The sequence below is a fragment of the Populus trichocarpa genome, chromosome 11, assembly GCF_000002775.5.
Source record: "Populus trichocarpa isolate Nisqually-1 chromosome 11, P.trichocarpa_v4.1, whole genome shotgun sequence".
Taxonomy (NCBI): Eukaryota; Viridiplantae; Streptophyta; class Magnoliopsida; order Malpighiales; family Salicaceae; genus Populus; species Populus trichocarpa.
In genome coordinates this window covers 549,361-570,596 of record NC_037295.2, presented here as the reverse complement: position 1 = coordinate 570,596, position 21,236 = coordinate 549,361, and the positions used below count along the sequence as shown (strand labels likewise).

At 33.6% G+C, this 21,236-nt stretch overlaps 5 protein-coding genes and 1 pseudogene across 5 annotated transcripts; 4 read left to right on the top strand and 2 right to left on the bottom strand.

The window, feature by feature from the left end:
* Positions 1-162: 162 nt before the first annotated feature.
* Positions 163-1,652, top strand: LOC18111208 (mitogen-activated protein kinase kinase kinase 18). Its single transcript, XM_006389518.3, has one exon. It carries the CDS (start codon positions 245-247, stop codon positions 1,601-1,603), a length of 1,359 nt encoding a protein of 452 aa, XP_006389580.3. The 5' UTR covers positions 163-244; the 3' UTR covers positions 1,604-1,652.
* A 200-nt stretch (positions 1,653-1,852) lies between these two features.
* LOC112323368 (S-type anion channel SLAH1-like) lies at positions 1,853-2,928 on the top strand (annotated as a pseudogene).
* A 130-nt stretch (positions 2,929-3,058) lies between these two features.
* On the bottom strand, positions 3,059-6,605 carry LOC18111210 (uncharacterized). Its single transcript, XM_006389521.3, has 2 exons — positions 6,072-6,605; positions 3,059-3,857 (listed from the first exon to the last, which is right to left on the bottom strand). Exons 1-2 carry the CDS (start codon positions 6,355-6,357, stop codon positions 3,484-3,486), a joined length of 660 nt encoding a protein of 219 aa, XP_006389583.2. The 5' UTR covers positions 6,358-6,605; the 3' UTR covers positions 3,059-3,483.
* A 2,344-nt stretch (positions 6,606-8,949) lies between these two features.
* Positions 8,950-12,265, bottom strand: LOC18111211 (peroxisomal membrane protein PMP22). Its single transcript, XM_006389522.3, has 7 exons — positions 12,028-12,265; positions 11,566-11,664; positions 10,331-10,432; positions 10,015-10,090; positions 9,498-9,568; positions 9,316-9,401; positions 8,950-9,221 (listed from the first exon to the last, which is right to left on the bottom strand). Exons 1-7 carry the CDS (start codon positions 12,097-12,099, stop codon positions 9,170-9,172), a joined length of 558 nt encoding a protein of 185 aa, XP_006389584.2. The 5' UTR covers positions 12,100-12,265; the 3' UTR covers positions 8,950-9,169.
* Positions 12,266-15,871: 3,606 nt separating this feature from the next.
* LOC18111213 (probable F-box protein At4g22030) lies at positions 15,872-17,146 on the top strand. The gene has a single exon (XM_006389523.3). The coding sequence runs from the start codon at positions 15,872-15,874 to the stop codon at positions 17,144-17,146; it is 1,275 nt and encodes a 424-aa protein (XP_006389585.3).
* A 2,146-nt stretch (positions 17,147-19,292) lies between these two features.
* On the top strand, positions 19,293-20,792 carry LOC18111214 (probable F-box protein At4g22030). Its single transcript, XM_052445510.1, has one exon. It carries the CDS (start codon positions 19,364-19,366, stop codon positions 20,618-20,620), a length of 1,257 nt encoding a protein of 418 aa, XP_052301470.1. The 5' UTR covers positions 19,293-19,363; the 3' UTR covers positions 20,621-20,792.
* Positions 20,793-21,236: the final 444 nt, after the last annotated feature.

The following is a 21,236-nucleotide window of genomic DNA, read 5'->3' as shown; positions in this document are numbered from 1 at the left end:
AGAGAGAGAGAAACGGCGGCCGCCCATTGGCCACAAAATAAATATGCTAAAATAAAGTTTAATGAAGAAAGCAATGTTTCTTGCATTAAAGCCAAACGTACCAGTTAAACGCATAAACTACAGTTTGCATATGTGCTGTGTGTGTGTATATATATATATAGAATATAACTACCAATGCAAACAATTCAGCAAGCATAATACACATTCTTTAAATTTTGTCACACCCCCCACCTTTCTCTCCAAAATGGACTGGACTAGAGGCCAAACCATTGGCCATGGCTCCTCGGCCACCGTCTCGATGGCCAAGGCCAACCGGTCCGGTCAAGTCTTTGCGGTTAAGTCAGCTGAGCTATTGAAATCGGAGTCTCTCCAAAGAGAGCAAAGTATTCTTTCAACATTGAAGTGTCCACAAATTGTGGTGTACAAGGGGTGTGACATTACTAACGAGAATGGTAAGTTGTTCTATAATCTTTTCTTGGAGTACATATCCGGTGGCACGCTTATCGATGCGATTCGGGAGGGCGGAGGCTGTCTCGACGAGGCTATGATCAGATTGTATGCCCGGACGATTTTGCTTGGCCTTGAGTACCTCCATTGTAATGGTATAGTGCATTGTGACATTAAGGGTCATAATATTTTGGTCACCGGTGATGGGGCAAAAATTGCTGACTTGGGTTGTGCTAAGAGGGTTGATGAGGTGTCGGGGGATACTGCTTTGAAAACGACAGCGCCAATTGCAGGCACTCCGCTTTACATGGCACCTGAGGTGGCGCGTGGGGAGCACCAAGGGTTCCCTGCTGATATCTGGTCTGTCGGGTGCACCGTTGTTGAGATGGCTACCGGACAAGCTCCATGGGTGAATGTCTCAGACCCAGTTTCAGCCCTTTACCAAATTGGGTTTTCAGGTAACGTGCCAGAGATTCCAAGCTTCATGTCTAAGCAAGCCAAGGACTTTTTGAGCAAGTGCCTGAAGAGGGACCCAGGAGAAAGGTGGTCAGCCAGTGAACTGCTTAAGCATGATTTCATTACCGAGGAGCCAAATTCTGCTTTGAAGGAGATTATTAGCAGCACAAATGTGGACACTCCAACATGTGTACTGGATCAAGTCTTATGGGACTCGATAGAGGAGTTAGAGACAACTTGGGATTTGTCCCAAGAAAGCCCTTCGGTCTCTCCAGTTGAAAGAATCAAGCAATTGACTGAAGGCAATGGAGAAGTGCCCAATTGGTCATGGGATGATACTTGGATCACAGTAAGAAGCAACGAACAAGAAATGGTTCCTTGTAGTGAGGATTATAACTTAGCATATGCTAGTGGCCACATTGGCCATAGTGGGGCAGAGATAACTTGGGCTAGCATGGAATATGACTTTGTCTTTTTTCTTAATGAACTCACGTATATTAGTGGGAATAAGACTAGCAGTAGTGGTAGTTGTGGCGATGGTAGCAGGCATAAAATATTATTGATGCCCTGTGAATGTAGAGAAGGTGCTTTATGTGGCTGTTCAAATTTTTTGAAGGAAATAAACTTCGGTTTTCTACATGGCAATGCTTGCACATGGTTGTTTAAAAATACATATTTCCTCATAAATCACAGTTGTTAAATTATTATACCAATAACAAAAAATAATAATAATAATAATGTTGATGTAATGAAAAGGACATTGACATAGGTTATTTCCAACTCAGAACTTATTTAACCAAGTCCGAGTGAATTGAAATAGTTTAATTGATTTGTAAAATTGATTATACCATTAATTATTATAAATTGATTAGTGATTATTATTGTAAATTTTAAGCTATCTCTTTCCCATAAGCAAATTGGAACACCATTGACATTTGTCACAGCCCACCATGAAAAGCTAGCTAATTAGCTCTTTTCAATGCATTAATTCTCTTGTTTTTCCCAGCTATGAAGCTTCATTTCTTTTATTTTCCATTAGTCCCTCAAAAGAATACACATAACATTTATGTGCTGCTTGTGCAAAGGAAGCCAAATGTAAGACTTTATGCAGCACGTACAAATTTTCTTTCGCTATAGTGGCTTGCACATCTAATACAAATTTCCCTCCCTTATCTGTGATCTGAAATGTTTTTTCACTCTAACTTGGTGACGGAAGAGTTCTTTCACTATATAGGAGTTAACTACCTATATGCTCCATGGCTTTTGTTGCTTCAATCGTCACTGATATCAGTTTCAAAGATTGTTCCCTATTTTGTTCTTTGTTGCACCTATGCTATTCCTGTTGTGATGCTTGATATGAAAATCTATGGACAGTGGTTTACAACAGAGAAGAAGTTTCTATCCACGCTTGCAAATCCGACTTGCCAGATATCAGTAATAGGGAACTTGGTGGTTGCAAGGACAGCATCACAGATGAGGTGGTAAGAAAGTGCTATTTGCATTTTTTCCCCTAGGCATCGTACATTACTTGGTGCTCTTTGTTACACTTTATCAGCGTTTTTCAGGTGGGAATAGCTTTCCTGCACTGTTGAGGCCTGTATTCTTCTTGTTCTTTGCTGCACCAAGCACGGCAAGTTTAGCTTGAACTCCATTTCTGGAGCTTTTGATACTGCCTCAAAGATGCTGTCCTTTCTCTCTTTGTTCCAATTCATGCCTCTGGCAAGCTACGTTCAAAACTAGGGCTGTGACAATACCATATTTGTTCTGTGTGATGAAAAGTTTGCTTCAAATCTAATTTATCATTCTCTATGCTGTGTAACAGGCTTGTAGGCCAGTTCTTTTCAAGAAATCAACGAGAAAATTGAAGGTTGCGTGGTGGGCTTATTCATTCACATTAACACTCCTGGCATCCGTTTCTGCTGAATATGCAAACGAGGTTAAAGGTCCTATAGCATCAGCAAAAGATGCTTGTTTTTTCTGCACTATCAGTTCCGATCTTCCTTGGCTTGATGGTACTCGCCGTAATAAACACTGATAGGGATCTCCGTGAAAATGATCCTGCGCTCAATTGTAAATACTGATAATTTTTCCAGTATTTCAAAAACAATAACTTGAGGTTAAATTAATCATAATCAATTGTAAACACAAATCATAATTACAGATCAAAGTTTGAGTCTCACTTTTGTCAATTCATCACTGGCCTCACAAAAAATTAGCCCGACTCACCAGGACAAATATTCAGAAACAAGAGAATATCAGCAGTATTTGTTCTCTTTAACAAAAATCCATGTTGGGAAACAAACATACCAGAATTTCTGCTGACAAAATACATCCCTTCTTTTTCAGCGTCAAGCTCTACATTTGAATTGAACTTAACACAAAATGAGAACCTATTTTTACACTCCTTTTCTCTGCTTTTCAATTTGTCTTTTTCTCCACACTCACAGGCTTACAACAATGCATGGATGGCAATTAAACCCTAACTATGAAACCCATCAAGAAAATCCCCAGTAATAGTATGACAAAAAAAAAAAAAAAACTGAGGATAAAAAGGTTATTTGACAAGTGGGGCTCAGTTCCTCAAGTATTCTTCTTGCTAGTTGAACGTGAAAATCTCAAGTCCAGAGATTGCAACTGGCTCCTTAGGTTCTGGTTCTCTTCAAGCAAACGATCATACTCAAGAAGGAACCCTTCAGATTGCTTACTTAGAGCAACTGCATTGGCTTCTGATGTATTTACCACCTTTGTCTTGATTTCCAATTCAGATTCCAGCTGTTTAAGTTTTTCTCGCAGTGTGGATGCCTCTGCTTCTAATGCTTTGGTCTCCTCAACCTTCCCATCCTCAAAACTTCGATTTTGTTTCTTTACATCCTCCATGGTCTTCCTCCTCATACGGAGTTCTCTAATATAATGGTGCAGTCGGTCTATCATTAGTCCAAGAAAAAGGATGGAACCTGCACATAGTTATCTCAAGTTTATACAAATTGAAGTGCGAAAAAGGTCTCTAGAAACAAGGAATTCTCAAACGTAAATTGCCTAGTCTATCAACTCAAAAAATAAAATACAATAAAATAAATGATTTAGAAACAGACAAGACTCACTTCTAAAAGTGCTGCCCAGAAAAGATATATTTCTCAAGAGAAAGCACTTACACCACTCCTTTTATACATTATTTACAGAAATACGATTTCCAACACTACATTCTAGAAGATTCTTGAACAAGTTCACTGGAAAGCTATTCTAAAAATGCAAGAAAGAGATCGCATGGCATAACAGTCATTTTAAATTAAGGTAATAGTCATTTTGGGACTGTGCAGAAGTTCATAGCATGTTGAATATTACATCTTGCGTAACAAGGTTTCCTTTGCACAATTTACTGCCAGTAAATGGCGAGAGAGAAGAATCAGAAGAGGGATGATGCCAACCACCAAGTGTAAAAGTTTGATAACAGCAAATGTTCAGAAATGAAAACAGATACTTGAAGTTAAAAAATTGGATTATGACCAAGGTGTTGCAAAGCATCTGAAGCACAGCATTCTGAAAAGAAAAACTTATGGTTGAAAAACAGCATGTTGAATTTTATTATAACTGAGGTTGGACAGCATTCTGAAATGAATAGATATTGGAAGTTATATAACCCACCTTCGGCTTATAGTTATTTGCATTTATAACCATAGCCAGTGTTCAATAGACCAGAGCATGTATAATGGGGAAAAAAAATTAGTACAGCTGAAGAGAACTCCATTGGTGTAAGAAGATGCAATATTTGAAAGTACTTTTGCATATATATGATTCAGGATGTTCTAAGTTTGACATCTCAAGGGAACCATAGGTATGCAAGGCATGACACACGCATAGACCAGAGCACGTATAATGGGGAAAAAGTTTGTACAGCCGAAGAGAACTCCATTGGTATTAAAAGATGCCATATTTGGAAGTACTTTTACAGGTATATGATTAAGGATGTTCTAAGTTTGACATCTCAAGGGAACCATAGGTCTGCAGGGCATGACACATGCGTAGAAAGGTACGATATCAATTTTTTTTTTTATTAACATGGGTGTTCGGGCCAGCTTGCGCGCACCTCGACTAATCCCACGGGCCCTGAAGTTAACGACAATATCATTGCTTCACTATATAGAAGTGCTATAATGAGAAAAAAATCACCATGTATTGCTCTTTATTTAAAGTTTCCTAGTCACGGCATTCTTTTCTTTTTTTTTCTTGTAAAGGAAAAGCACATTTTTTCCACCTTATGGCATTACTATAGCATCAAGGCAGAGTTCAACCATCTATAACTTGAAAAAGCAGAGCAACACGTGAAGACATCAATGCCATTCAAAATGATTTTCCTCATCAAATAAGTGTCACATGCTGTCTTTAAGAGCTTGATCACAGCAGTAAAGAAAGAATCACTTAATGGAAAGGCATCGATGCCATTCAAAATGATTTTCCTCCATCAAATAAGTATCACATGCTGTCTTTAAGAGCTTGATCACAACAATAAAGAAACAATCACTTAATGGACACTCTCCTAAAATCATGAGCAAAGAGGTCCAAATCCAAAGTCCTCCCTTGATCTAACAAGGAAAAACATAATATTTGGACTCCATTTGCTAAAGGTCAATCAAAATTCAGACATTGGAGTTATGCAACTCAAGATATTCTTTTCTTCCGCGGCACTAATTGCTTGATGATTTATCTTCCATAATGATGGAGGATACAATGCTATCTTTCTAAATTCTAAAAAACCTAGCTAATAATAAAGATGGTCAAATCAAATGCCTCATTCATCACATCATTCAACATGCATGATTTGAAGCAAGAAAAAAGAAACCTCAATTTCACAATCAAAACTCAAGAACAAATCTCTAATTTAGGTATCATTCTTCAGCATTATATCATTCTTCAGCGTTATATCATTCTTCAGCGCTAACAATGGATCTAAGACATCTCCAATCCAAAATGAAATAGCAATTTTTCTCATCAAATCATGAGTAAAACAGATAAATTATCAGCCCCACCAAACCAATCACAAACATATCAACGAAATCAAATCTTCAGCACACAATCCAATCACATTACATTAACCCCACAAAGCTGAAAACTTTAACAAAACAGAAAAAAACATAAAACCAAAAATAACTCAAGAAACCAATAATTGTTACCCATAAGAGTAGCCTCCAGCAGATGTTTAGCCAGAAGAACCTGGTCTGTAGGATTAACAGCACCACCATCATCGATCCAACGTTTCTGGATCTTCACCATACTATAAACACTTGACATTAAAACCACAAACACTGTCCCTGCAACTGTCTTAACCATGACTGGTCCCCGCCCTCTCTTGACTCGATCCAAGCTCATTATCAACAATTTCCTTAATGGGGTCTTGAAAACAAATAACAATATCATTGCCATCTCTGAAAATATCACTGTAAACAAAAGCTGAATCATTTTTTAGAGTTCTTTTCTAGCAAAGGTTGAGTCTTTTGTGTTAAATTTTAAGAAGATTGAATCTTTGGGTGTCCAGGATCAAGAATTTTTTGGGTTTGAGGTATTTATAGCAATGAAGATGATGATCAAAGAAAGGTTACAGAGATCACGTAAAAGAAGAGGTTTTTATTGAATGGAATGGAGAAAGAGATGGTGGGTTTTCTATTTCTTAGCATTAATGAGAATAATTTTGAAGTCTCCTTTGAAATGTCTTTTCTTTTTTTTGATATGTGAAGGTAGAAATTTATATAGTCCTTGTATCTTTTAAATTTAGTCAAATTAATCCTTTACTCTGAATCGAGACACATAAATCCTTCCAATATGAGAGTGTTTCATTTTAGGGCTTCTACTTCTTATTATTAGATTTAAGGTATAATATTTCTATGATGAAAACATTACGCAAATATCACAAGTAAAAATATAAATTCAAGCCATTAACACTTCATAGTAAAGTCTTTTGAATAATATTTAGTTAAATCAATTTTCTTTTCTAGATCAAATTAAATTATTTATTTTTATTTATCAATATTAAAAAATCTCAATATAAAATCTACATGCACAATATTTGCATACTGATGGCTAAGTGCTATATATATATATATATATATTAAAATTGAATTGATTGATCCAATCAATAAAAAAAAAATTTGAATTGGTCTAAACCAAAGGTATGAATCATTTGTGCAATTGACTCAATAAAAAAATGACTTGAAACGGATGGATTGGTTAAAAAATTTAATCGAAGTAATTAAGAATCTTATTGAATCAGGTTAAACCAAGTAAAGTCAACTTGTCATATGTTTTTTAATAAAATAATAAAAATAAAATAAAATAAAATATTTATAGATGATGTTGAACCGAATCCAATTGAATTGCTGGTTGAATCAACTAGCCAATGAATCGGCACCTTAAAGATTCAAGCTCTAGCTCAATTCTGATAGATGGGCATTAATAGATCAATTTAATATAAAGTGTAAACTTAAAGTAAGAGGATCAAATTGAATAAAATAGTTTAGATATGTGATTTGACTAAATGTTAAAATGTGATGAACTACCTGCGATTTTTGTACTAAACAATTTAATTACATGTTTTTTACTCATAAGAATTCCCCGTTGGAACATGAAAAAACGAGTGTCCTTTTTCCTTCACTAGAATGGTTTCCTTCCTTTTCTTCTGTGCACCCCACTGTACTTCTTGAACGTTACTTGCATTTATCTTATAATCTAAGAATTCTTTTTTTTTTTTAGTTTGAACACTACTTTATACCATAACGCTAAGCTGCAAATTAAATTTTTTTTTTTTTGCTAGAGAATTGTTTGATATTTGTTTTTCAACTTAGACTAGCAGATTAGTTTTAAAATCTCTAAGCTCAACTTATTGTTTTGATCGGTTTAAAATTAAATTATATAAAAATTATAATGATGTGATTTCATTAATTTGATAGGCCTTAAAATAACTTGAAAAACTAATAAAAATATTATTTGACTTTTTTAAAAAAATCAAGATAATTATTTTTTAAAATATTAAGATAATGATATATTAGATGTACCCACTTCATGGCTTAACTTAGTAAATTTACAATTCAAATTATGAACTCTATTGAGTTTAAAAAATTATTTTTTACTTAATTATACAATTACAAAAATAAACGTTTATAAAACAATGCATAAATCAAATGTCTAGTGTTTATTTAAAATTGTGATAATTTGATAGAAAACAAACTAAGATAAAATTAAAAAAAAAACAAAAATTATAAAAAAAATACAGAAAGAAAAAAGGGAGGGCAATGCAAGAAAAGGAACCACTTCCTTCACCGTGAAGGAATTGAGTTGGCGCCCCAACTCTTTTTTATGTAGAAAGTAATGTTTATGGATTTATAAGAAGGAAAAATGATATACAAATCGTAAGATTTTGTGGGACTTTTGTCAATGAATTCATGAAATACCTACGATCGAACTTATTATAATTTATTTATTAACAAAGCCTCAACCTAATCGATCCCTTGTATGCTAAAATTAGTTGATGTTGCTGCTGATAATGATCAATACCAGAACTCTATTTCTGTCTCAAGAATACTTTTCAATTTTGTTTACAAGTGTTAGAAAAAGAAAGTGGGAAAGTGAAAGTTAACACAGACATCTACCATTGTGCCTAAAATCAAAGATATAAGACAAGTAAAAACAATGAGCCATTGAAGCAGCCTAGTTGTTCTTGTTCTGGCTTTATTTTTTTTTTAAGAATGTTTTATAGCTTCTAATTTCGAGTTATTAAGGAAAGAAATGAATACATCAAGAAGTTAGTTCTTTTTTTTAAAAAAAAAAAAAAAACCTTTCCAGTATTCATTTTAATTAATCCCAGTTAACCCACCTAGCTTGACTTAAATCAAGTCATGCCCCGGCCAGGTTTCATTAGCATGGTCAATACCCTTGGAGAACAACAATCCTTTAAATCTCATCATAATTTAAACACAGTACACACAGGCGTGCAAGCTCATGCAGCAAATTATTAGAAAAGGGACTCAAAAAATAAAATACAAGTTAAGTAAAAACACATTGAGCAATAGAAAACATTTCCAATAAAAATTTCAATCAACATTCATCACACGTTACACGCATATAAATAAGAACTAATGTTGCTGAGTTTATGGTTGCTGAAAACAATGTGCTAGCCACATGATATATCCGTGCAATTGGAAGCATTATTCATCAATGGTGACATATCATCAATGATGACATATCGTGATTTCTGATGTTTTCTGACGTTCTTCTTCTGTTAGCCTTTGGTCAACGCCATGGACCTTGCTCGGAGATTCAGAAATATTCCCCTGAAAATGAAGGAAAAGATAAGGCCGATTTCATTTGCCGCAAAATCTAGTAAAGTAAATTAAGCGATGAGTAGGTTGGAGACGAAGGGAATACCAGCCGACTGCGATAAGGCTGTGGAAGATGACACGGAATTGCTGTGGTATGTACTGGTGATTTACCCACCCGACAACAGGCCAGAACTGCAATTTTTTCATTTATCAAAGTTTTATGACAATTAATAGACTTGTTATTTAATGTACCGAGCTGATTTAACTGTAATCATAAAGGAGCAATACCGTCCATGATGTGAACTGCACTGCTGGGTATTCCTTCTTCAGTTTAGTTTTCACCTGCAACCAGGGTCTTCCTGCATTTCATGTTTCTTGTTACATGATAAGCATCAATAATGTTCTCTCTCATGCAACAAACCAATCAATCAGCTCATCATTTCCTAATGTCTGTGTGAAATTTTCTCATACCGAGCCAACATATGCTTCTTCCAAGCTAACTTCGTTTTAAATTCCGACAGTTCTTTGACTTTAAAGTCATGCAAAAGCACTTCAAATTAAGAAATGGAAGAAATCTTACATTGGGATCATAATTGGGGAGTGGTAGTGCAAGGAATCAATTTATTTTTTAATCCCTTTGTTGCTGCTAAAGATTCTTTTCCATGCATCTAGACTTATAACTTCACCAACGTAGTTTTTTTATGTCTTGCCAGATTTTATGGAAGTGAAGCTTAGAAAAGCCAACCATCAGATAGGATTGCAGCAATGCTGAGTTAAGAATCTTAAGATGCAGATACGGACTTACCATCGATAACCATCCCATAATAAACCATGAAAACCAAGTTGTTCCAAGGAGAAGCTGTCAACTGCTCCACTGCCACCTGATATAATGATTCAGCGTTTTAGAATGGCTTTTAATTTAATAGGCTAGAAAAATGCGTGGGATTGATTGAATGATCATCACTATTTACATAGGCATCAGGTGTTGCAGTAATATATAGAACGTAATCACGGTTGAACAAATTTGAACACAACACTAGTTATATGATCAAAAAGTTCTAATTTATAATAGAAGAACTGAGAATCTGGAATGTTACAGGTGGAGTCACAAGTTAGTATACCTTCTTGGCAACTGTTGTTGTATCCTTCTTTCCCTTGAAAAGTTTATCCAGTAGTATATGTAGGTAATGGCCGAATGGTCCAAGATATCCAAACCCAAAAAGCTGCATTTAGCCACGTTAGGATGAATGATTGTAAGAGAACAGGAAAGGTAGGACAGTAAATACACATATTTTAATTAACATTTCAGAAGTTGACATGCATGCAACTTAGAATATCCACAACTTTTTATAGCATTTAAAGATTCAAATTAATTTGCTGTAACTTAGGATCACTATTGTGTTTGTTATGGTCAATTCAACTACGATTGAAATATAGGTAGATTTGATCATCTTTGTGCACAAATGCTTGTCATTTGCATCTAATGCCTGATAAATACCAGAAAGTGACCAAAGGTAGACCAGTGGTTTATTTAAGTAAATTTAATCCTGCCGAATAGGATCACCACACAAAAACACTCATTCAAAATTTTATTGCTGAATATTTTCTCTTCAAGTAGTTTGCTGAAATACAAACTAAACAACTCGATTTATACTAATCCTAGGTCTATCTTGAAGCGGAAAAAATCCTAATAAATAATTATAGAGCTACAATATATTTGGTATTCCTAAACTAAATAGGAAAAATAAAATTACCAAGCAAAATATTTGATTTCCTAAACTAAATAGAAAAAAATGAAAACACAATAAAGAATAATATTTTCCTAAAATAAATAAGAATAAAAATAACAAAGGAAACAAATAATTTTCCCAAAAAATCATCCTGCATCATTTTTCAATCACGATTTCCTTTCTTTGCTTTCAATAGCCCTTGACTATTTGATATCAAGCTTGATACACATTCACCAAGCAACGTCAACATGGTTCAATTTTGAGACAGAAGAAACAATTTAGAAACCAATGCAAAGTTGCAATTTCTCTATCACAGTATACCAGTCTACAACTAACTGAACTACACTGAGATAAGTTGACTTCATTGAGCTAAAGCTGATAATCCAAACTTCCCACAAAACTCTCAGCTTTCCTACTATTTCCTATCAATTAGAATTTTGCTTACTCCAGAGTCCTAACGCATAAATTGCTAAGGATTCTGGTTCTGCCGATCAATGAAGTTAATGTATTCTATAATAAAAATCAAAAGGGAAAAATAAACTGAATGGTATAAAACTCACACGGCTCAATCAGTTTCATTGGAAAACAATTGAAGGTAATGATATGAGAAAGAAACTAGCTTGTACCACTTTGAGCAAAATCCTTTTAATTTGAAGTTTCTGAATGCCAGAGAGTTTCTGTGATACTATGTCACTGAGAGCTGACAACACCCCTGCTGTAATTGCCTGCATTACAAAAATTTTCTTACAACATCAGATCGCATTACTAATTCACAAAGGTTAACAATTTAATAATTTAGATCTCAATTTTCACTTCCAAACTCAAAACATTTGCAATTATCAAGAGGGCAGTTGACCTCAATTTCCCATTTTAAAAAAATTCAGAAAACTGCAAAGACCCAAACTTTCATCACATTCTTCCCTCAACCAAATAACCCATAAAAAATCAAGCCAAGAAAAAAAGAAAAAACTAGAAAAGATTCAAACTTTCATCGATTTCTTCCTCAATCAAAGCAACCCATCAAAACCAAATCCAAAACAAACAAGAATACACATAAAAAAACGGAGAGATGGTTTTCAAATACAGACCTTAGTTCTTAAGGGGTGTTGTTGAAGCTGTAACATATACTGTTGCAGTCCCTTCTTTGCTACTGATCCCATTTTTGTTTTTCCTTTCTCCTCTCAGATTGAGCAAGGAAGACTCAACTTTTTATACTAATAATCACTCTCACCTAACCCCCTCTCGTCTCCACTCTTGCTAACCTGACCAGCTGCTCGCTCTAAAATATCTAACAAGACATAAAAAAGTGACAAGTGGTACTTAAGTTTTGGAGTATCAGTTCTGTCTCTATGTAAAGCCAATAGCAACATGAGTTACATGAGTTGACTATATTCACAACCATAGTTATTAAGCTAAGTAGGTGATTAACCGGTGGAGCAACGTTCGAGTCACAAATTCATTATCATAATTTATAATTTGGTTCAATAATTTTTTAAGTCAAAATAATATTACTATTTAAAAAAAAATAAAACAAGATTTTAATTAAATTAATTGAATCATACCAGATCAATATCAATTATGGATTGAATGATAAACTTTTTAGTTGGTCAAGAAAATGATTTGCTAACCCTTCTATTTGTTTATGGACACTAGCTCGAAAATGTAAAATTATTGTGATTTGACTTTTCTTTTGATAAACCATATGTCCGTCTCTCTACCAGCATCTTGATGTTAAAATTTAATTTTTGTGTTTTTTTTTTCCCGATTAGGCTATCAAGTTGATGATTTCTAGAGAATAATAAATAATCAAGAAAATATTCTTTGATGGAATCATAATTTAATTTGTGTTACACCTTTGTATGAAAATGATAGATTATTTGGTTTAGGAAGAAGGTCGTAGTTTTGGAATTATTTAAATAAATAAGCTATCTACATCAAAATTAGGTATCCATAATAAAGAAAAAAATTATTTAGTTTAAGGATAAAAATATTTTAATTTTTTTCTTTAACTCACCTATAACTAATTAATTATCTTAGCATCAAATGGGACAGCACTACTCTAATGGCTAGCACAAAGCTATATGGAACTCATACATGAGAAGAGTTCTTCTTATACACACTAAATCTATTTTGACCAAGTTAAAATTATAACAGTGGAGCTTCATTACCAATTTTAATGACCATTTAAGATCAAGCTTTTTAATGACAATTTAAGATCAAGCTTGGGTATGATTCGGTTTAGAGTCTAGGTTGTTGGTTCATCGGGTCAATCTATATCAATCCTAAAATAATATTATTTTAAACAAAGAAATTTAAAAAAATTATTGGTGCTGACTTGATTAGATCTCTTCTGAACCAAGTTATAAATTAATTTATTAGGTTATCGAGTTTGACTATTTATCATCCAAAACGATTAAAAAAATATAACTCGTTACTAACTTCGAATAAATAGGTTAAAGTTGATATCCAATTCAAGTTTAATAACTATATATATTTATCAAAATTTCAACATTTTCTGTTGTTTAGTTAGTAGGGCTTGATTTGTATGTTTAGGCTATGTTATGAATTATATTGTTAGTTTTATTTTTATTTTGTTTTTTTGTGTGTGGACTTACAAGGTATAGTACACTACCAGTGTATAATAAAGACTTTTCAATGATTGAAAAAAATTAAAAATAAAAACAAAAAACTTCCTTTCTTTTCTTGAAAAATATATATAAAAAAAGTCAGAGATTCAAACCATTCCTTTTCTTGTATAGTATAGGATCAACTTTTGGATTTTCCATTTTAAAGTGAGTTGTTCATCAAATATTTTGATATCTAAATTGACTTTTGATAAATCATCTATATATAAATTGGAGTACTGTTTTTTTTTTTATATAAAAAATATGTTAATATCTTTTTAATTAAATTTGAATCCAAAACTTACTTCATAGACAACACCTTAAAACCTAAAATCATATAATTATTAAAACTCAATTAGGTTAATTTGATAAATTCATGATTTAGAGTTTGATTTAAATTGAATTTACTTGATGAAAGATGATTTATCTAGTTAAATTGATCTATCAAAATCATCAATTCAATAATTAAAAATTATTTTTTAAAAATAAAAGAACGATATTTTAATAAAAATAATTCATTTGAATTTGACTATTGAGGTGCAAATTTATCCAATACTTAATTTATTTTTTGCATCTCTAGTCAACTATATATACTTGAACATTAAGTATCACTGTTTTTTTTTTTTTAAATTGAATCGATAATTAACGTAGCATTAACTCATCATCCTTGTTTTGTGAAGCACTATATATATATATATATACACACACACACACACAATTAGAGACCAATTTCATAGAATAAAATTTAAATTTGTAGTGTTAAAAAATTAAAAGAAAAAGGAACAAAATAAAAAAACATAATGGATCCTTTTCATATTCAAGTAAAAAAGTTCACTCTCATAAAAAAAATTCTCCATTCATTCATTTTTATCCCTTTAATTTTAAAATTTCGCGTTTCGATTTTATACTTTATTTATTTAACATTTTAATACTTGAGTTTCGAGAGAAAATATATAGCAAGTCGTTGAAAAATCAGGGAGAAGAGAGAGCAAGTGCTTTGTTGGCCAAAATCTTTACATATCATTTGCCACGTGGTTTGTTTATATATTTTTAAATAAAATGAACTATGTGTCGTTCACCCTATTAAAAACAAAAGAATAGAAGGTCATGGCCACGTGAGCAAGCTTAGTCATTTAGGCCCAAGCATCTAATTTTTTTTATACGATTTTTTAGGTCTTTTTTTTAATCTCTTAATTAAAATTTATTATAAATAAAATAATTCAACTTATGCTTAATTGCATATAATATATCAAGACACTATTTTTAATATTTGTTTATATTAAAACTTGCTTTTCAGATAATGGGAAGTTTTTTAATTTAAAAAATGATATTTATGATAAAAAAAAACTATGTTTTGGTTAAAAAAGTATATTAATAATGAAATGTAGTTTATACTGAAGATATACATTTTTCTTACTTAAAATTACGCAACAAAAAGTTATTTTGACTGCTTTTACTTTTAATTAAAAAACCTTTCTATTAATTAAAAAAGTGTTTTTGTAAAAAGAAATGCATGAACAAGAAAAAGAATAATTTGTTTAATAAAAAATATATTTTTAAAATTAAAATCATAATCTTTTGTACGAATATTTTTTTTAATGGTAAGAAAACTAAATAAAAAATAGATTTTGAAAATTATCTCGTGATGGTGATATATATCACGCGAATAAATAACAAAGTATCATCTAAGCAAAATTGGTGATTAAACAATAAATTTTCAATTTTTTTACTTCATAACCTCAAAAGTAACCCAACTTTTCCTTTATTTCCCTTATTCTTAATTTTAACCTAATCCCAATTAACAAGTAAATTAATGATGTAATCAATGAGAAGACATTGGCCAATTCCAGAATATTCTAGTTTTCTGTAGTTCTTTATATCGTGAGACTAACTTGTGGAAGGGGCAATAAGAACTTGAAGCAAGAGCTAATATATTTAGTCCAAATCAAGAAAATTTTGCATGAGCAATGATGCCACAAGAAGCTGAGAAAACATAAATTATAACAGCAGAATTGATCAATTTAAGTTGCAGTCTAAGGCCCGGTAGAGGTAGAGGCAGAGGCTGGAGTAAGAATCTTGAAGTAGAGAAATATTCCATGCGGTGAACGGGTCCGGTCAGCAGCCACAAGCCAATGTTGTGTTGGACGTTGTCAGCTCTATTATGCAGTCAATTCAACACAGATGACCTTCACTGTTGGTTGCTATATATACCTTCCGTTGTCTTCCTCCATTTTCACCATCAACCTCTCCTCATACGTACAAACACATTAAAGAAACCAAAGAAAATCAAAGAAATCCCATATACAATATGTCATCTTTGCAAGCTTCAAGCTTTCTTTTCTCTTCTACTTGTAGTTGTTCAACAAGAACCCACGCAGCCATTTCAATCCCAAAACTTCCAAGAATTCCTTTTTCAGCTCCAAAAAATCCTTTGAAACCGGTTGAGGATTTGAATTTACGAGATGGGTTCAAAGGTACAATCCCATTAGAAAACAATAATGTTGCAAATAACACAAGACTTGATCAATATGAGCCAATCATTTCTACAACCAGTACTACAGCAACAGCCAAGCTTTACGCGATCTTGGAAGCTGTTGGTGATAGAGTAGAGATGCATGGAAATATTGGCGAGCAACGTGACAACTGGAACAAACTTCTTTTGAACTCAATTAATATGATCACTCTCACAGCTGCAACTATGGCTGGTGTAGCAGCAGGTGGCGCAGCAGGAGCTCCACTTATGGCTTTGAAGTTATCATCAACTCTTTTATTTTCTGCTGCTACAGGAATGTTAATCATCATGAACAAAATCCAACCTTCACAGCTCGCAGAAGAGCAAAGAAATGCCACAAGATTGTTCAAGCAACTTTATAGCCAAATACAAAACACACTAGCTCTTCATGATCCTACTGATACAGATGTGAAGGATACAATGGACAGGGTTTTGGCTCTTGATGAAGCTTATCCTCTTCCTTTGCTAGGGAAAATGATTGAAAAGTTTCCTGACAAATTTGAGCCTGCTATTTGGTGGCCTAAGTCAAACAAGTCTCACAGTAGAAAACACGTGAAAGCACAAGGAAAGAATGGATGGAGTGAGGATCTTGAAGAGGAAATGAGGGTGCTGATTGAAGTGATAAAGAGAAAAGACAGTGAAGACTATATGAGACTTGGGAACTTGGCATTGAAGGTGAACAAGATTTTAGCCGTCTCAGGTCCATTGCTAACTGGCATTGCAGCTGCTGGGTCTGCCTTTGTAGGCCATGGATCATGGGCAGCAATCGTGGCAGTCACAGCAGGTGCATTGGCGAGCACAGTAAATACATTTGAGCACGGTGGCCAAGTTGGTATGGTGGTTGAAATGTATAGAAACAGTGCTGGATTCTTTACTCTTTTGGAGGAATCAATTGAATCCACAATTCAAGAGAAAGATTTCGAGGAAAGGGAAGATGGAGAAATGTCTGAAATGAGTGTAGCGTTGAAGCTTGGAAGAAGCTTGTCACAGCTTAGAGATCTTGCCAGAAAATCAACTTCTTCTCATATAGATGGAAGCACCATAGATGAGTTTGCTAGCAAACTATTTTGAAAGTAGATTTTGTCTACATTACTAGCTAATCCACATTCCTTCATTACGTTCTAATACCAATTCCTTTGTACAAACTACAAAGTGAAAACTTGTTTGCAAATCCAACATTTTTTTATTTTATTTTTGCATTATAAAATTTTAAATTGTCAACACCTCCATTAAATTGTTGAATTAAGCTAACAAACTCTGTTTTGTTGTTCTATCATGAGATCAAATGGAGTGCGATATGATGTTATTTCTAGCTGTGGAAATTAAGGGTTGGCCATGCAATGGTAGAAATTTGAAGTATACATGTTATTAAGGGGTGAACAGGTCCTGTCAGCAGCCATTGTCCACTCTTCCTGGCAGTCAATTTTTTGAATTCGATTCAAAAGACATCACCTTCACTTTTCAGACGCGTTTTTTTTTGGGGTTATAACTAGATAGTTACTTGCGTTATGCTATGTACAGGTCAAATTTTTTTTAATATAAATGATAATAGTATTTTTAAAATATTAAGAAAAATCTATAATAAAAGTTATTAATTAGAAAAATATACAATAAACTCAGTTAATTTAATAATATAATTATAAAAAAATCAATAATAAAAAAAATTGACAATGACTAATAAAAAAATTTAAACGCTTGCTAATATTTAAAAAAAATGCTCTCAAATATTCTAAAAATGTCTCTTTTATTTGATAATAAAATAAAAATTAATTTTTTTAATTAAGTATTATAAAAATCTTCCATTTGGTCTCTCCTCTTGCAGTATATCAACCTCTTCTCCTAGGTTAATATGAAGTAATCGATTACATTACAACTTCGTATAACAAAATTAACTTTTAAATACATTTCTTTATAAAACTTATTAAAATAAATGATAGATACACATTATACAATATTTCATAATTGTCAGTAATATATTTTTTATGATATTCTTTTTTAATTTAAGTGACAATTGTATGTATCTTTACTTAAAACAAATGACTTATGACCAAATATCAATAAAATCTTATCATAATTACAAGTAATATTGATATAATTGACTTTGAAAGTTACATAAATGTCACTAAATATAATAAAGATAATTGCTTAAAATATCACACATAATTTTCTCTCCTATCTTTTCTTTCTTAGGCTTGGCTACCCACATATTTTTAGCCTACATGCATGCATGTCAGGCACACATATCACACCATCCTGTCTAGCCCATAAACCATCTTCTTTAACTCTCTCAGGCCACCACTTTCACCAGCTACACAAGATATCCCTTTTCTAGTGCTAGTGATCACCATAATCTCTAGAGACATAACCATTGTACTATTATAGCCGGCTTAATGCTAATGAAAATCTTGAGGAAAACTATGAATGAAATATTTCAAAATATTTATAAATGGCGAGGACGATCAGGTATGAAGGCATAGGACTCTTATGACAACAGATATACTTATACTAAAAATCCATGCTTACACTCTCAAGTTTCTTGCTTCTGTAATAATTTTATTAAATTAAGTATTAAAGAGTCTGTTTTGTAGGTGATAGCTAGTTACCTAACCCAACAACCAATCCACTACTAGCATGTGAAGGATCAAATCCATTTGCAGTTCATCAATACCTAATATTTCCTTCAAGAGTATGATCTCGCATGAGTCTTTGGGTTCAGTGATTTTTAAGGGCATATACGTACAAGGGAAGGGCAGTGGCTTTCCACCGGGACAACAAGGACGCGGTGTGCTTAATTGTGCTTCCATGACAATTACATCTCGTGAAATATCCAGATCTGCCGAGAGTTGGAAAGTTATCGGTCAGCTTCCATATAAATTTTGCCATTATATAATTCGGAAGAATTAATGATATTTCCATGGATGGGATTTAAGAAACAAGAGGTCCCCTACTCGTGGAAGTCAAGTCTTAAGAAAATCTTGCATGAGTGATGGTGTCGGAGGAAGCTAAGGTAGGATACAACCGCTGCAGATCAAGTTTTACAATGTCAGACCTGAGACCAAAGAAGGACAATTCTAAAGGGGTGAATTGATCCAGTCAGCAGCCAACGTGGTGGTTTGTCAACTCTATAATACAGTCAATTCAACCCGTATGACATTTTCTTTCCACTTATGGTGGTTGCTATAAATACCTTCTATGGCCTCCCTCCATTTTCATCCATCATCAACCCTCTCCTCCTACATACAAAGAAACCAAAGAACAAAAGAAATCAAAGAAACCCCATATTACAATATGGCCTCTTTAAGAGCTTCAGGCTTGCTATTCTCTTCATCTTCTTGTAGCTGTTCAAAGGGAATCAATGCTGCCATTTCTGTCCCTAAACTTCCAAGGATTCGTTTCCCAGCTACAAAAACTCCATTAAAATTAGTGGAGGAACTGAATTTAAGAAATGGGTTCACAAGTACAATCCCATCAGAAAACACAGGACTAGATCAATATGAGCCAATCAAGTCTACAACTAGTACTACAGCATCAGCCAAGCTTTATGCAATCCTAGAAGCTGTTGCTGATAGAGTTGAGATGCACAAAAACATCGGCGAGCAACGTGACAATTGGAACAAACTTCTCTTGAATTCCATTAATATGATCACTCTCACAGCTGCAACTATGGTTGGTGTTGCGGCAGGTGGTGCAGCAGGAGCTCCTCTTTTGGCTTTGAAGTTATCATCAACTCTTTTATTTTCAGCAGCTACAGGGATGTTAATCATCATGAACAAAATCCAACCTTCACAGCTCGCTGAAGAGCAAAGAAATGCAACAAGATTGTTCAAGCAACTTTATTGCCAAATTCAAACTACACTTGCTCTTCGCGATCCTACCGAATTAGATGTGAAGGATGCAATGGAGAAAACATTGGCTCTTGATAAAGCTTACCCTCTTCCTTTGCTAGGGAAAATGATTGAAAAGTTTCCTGAAAATTTTGAGCCTGCTGTCTGGTGGCCTAAACCACATGAATCCCCAAGGAAGCAGCACAAAACACAAGCGAAGAACGGGTGGAGTGAAGATCTTGAAAAGGAAATGGGGGAGGTGATTGAAGTGATAAAGAGAAAAGATAGTGAAGATTATATGAGACTAGGAAACTTGGCATTGAAGGTAAACAAAATTATGGCCATCTCAGGCCCATTACTTACAGGCATTGCAGCTGCTGGGTCTGCCTTTGTAGGCCATGGATCATGGGCAGCAATAGTGGCAGTGACAGCAGGTGCTTTAGCTAGCACAGTCAATACATTCGAGCATGGAGGGCAAGTTGGTATGGTGGTTGAGATGTACAGAAACTCTGCTGGATTCTTTAAACTTTTGGAGGAATCAATTGACTCCACAATTCCAGGAAAAGATTTGGAGAAAAGGGAAGATGGAGAAATGTTTGAAATGAATGTTGCATTGAAGCTTGGAAGAAGCTTGTCACAACTTAGAGATCTTGCTAGAAAATCATCTACTTCTCATGTACATGGAAGCACCATAGATGAGTTTGCTAGCAAACTTTTTTGATAATATAAGAACTCTCTGTCCATAACTAATTCACATTCTTTTAAAAATTCTTTCTGTACATCAAAGTAACATGTACAGATTAACCCTTAATTTCTTTTGTAAATGATATTAAATTTTTTTTCATCAAGATGTTATGTATGAGGAACTTCTCTTTTACTTTGCAAGGACGATAATTACCACTAAATTCATGAGATTTGATATCTAAAATGTAAAGGGAATCAATGTTCTTAAATTTTACATTTGTTCCAAGTGGCTGTAGTTCGAAGAGAGCATTGTCAAAGATTACAAGTTTCATATATTCTTGTCCCTGATGCTTATGGCTAGTTATTAAATATATGTTTCTCAAGCCCTCAAGTTATTGAATAATATCCTAGTTGATTGAGCCGTCATTTAAGCCACGAAATTCAGAGGTTGGTCTTTGTGTACTTTGATTAAAAGCTGTAATATTTTATACATTCCAAGAAGAGAAATGTCAAAGTATAAAGTTTTGAATAATCAGATGTCACAGCTTTTTTATTTTAATGAGATGTGAACAGTGGGACTTAGAATGAATGGACTTGAATTTAATTTCAAGCCATTTACAGGGCTTAAAGAACCAGTCCAATATGGCCCAAAC

Excerpts from the sequence above, each read along its gene's own strand:
- LOC18111214 (XM_052445510.1), top strand. The coding sequence starts at position 19,364 with ATGGCCTCTTTAAGAGCTTCAGGCTTGCTATTCTCTTCATCTTCTTGT.
- LOC18111208 (XM_006389518.3), top strand. The coding sequence starts at position 245 with ATGGACTGGACTAGAGGCCAAACCATTGGCCATGGCTCCTCGGCCACC.
- LOC18111211 (XM_006389522.3), bottom strand. The coding sequence starts at position 12,099 with ATGGGATCAGTAGCAAAGAAGGGACTGCAACAGTATATGTTACAGCTT. Across the intron at positions 11,665-12,027 it reads AACACCCCTTAAGAACTAAG|GCAATTACAGCAGGGGTGTT; the intron begins GTCTGTATTTGA and ends TTTGTAATGCAG. Across the intron at positions 9,402-9,497 it reads TGCAGTTCACATCATGGACG|TTCTGGCCTGTTGTCGGGTG; the intron begins GTATTGCTCCTT and ends AAAAAATTGCAG.
- LOC18111213 (XM_006389523.3), top strand. The coding sequence starts at position 15,872 with ATGTCATCTTTGCAAGCTTCAAGCTTTCTTTTCTCTTCTACTTGTAGT.
- LOC18111210 (XM_006389521.3), bottom strand. The coding sequence starts at position 6,357 with ATGATTCAGCTTTTGTTTACAGTGATATTTTCAGAGATGGCAATGATA. Across the intron at positions 3,858-6,071 it reads GCTGGAGGCTACTCTTATGG|GTTCCATCCTTTTTCTTGGA; the intron begins GTAACAATTATT and ends AACTATGTGCAG.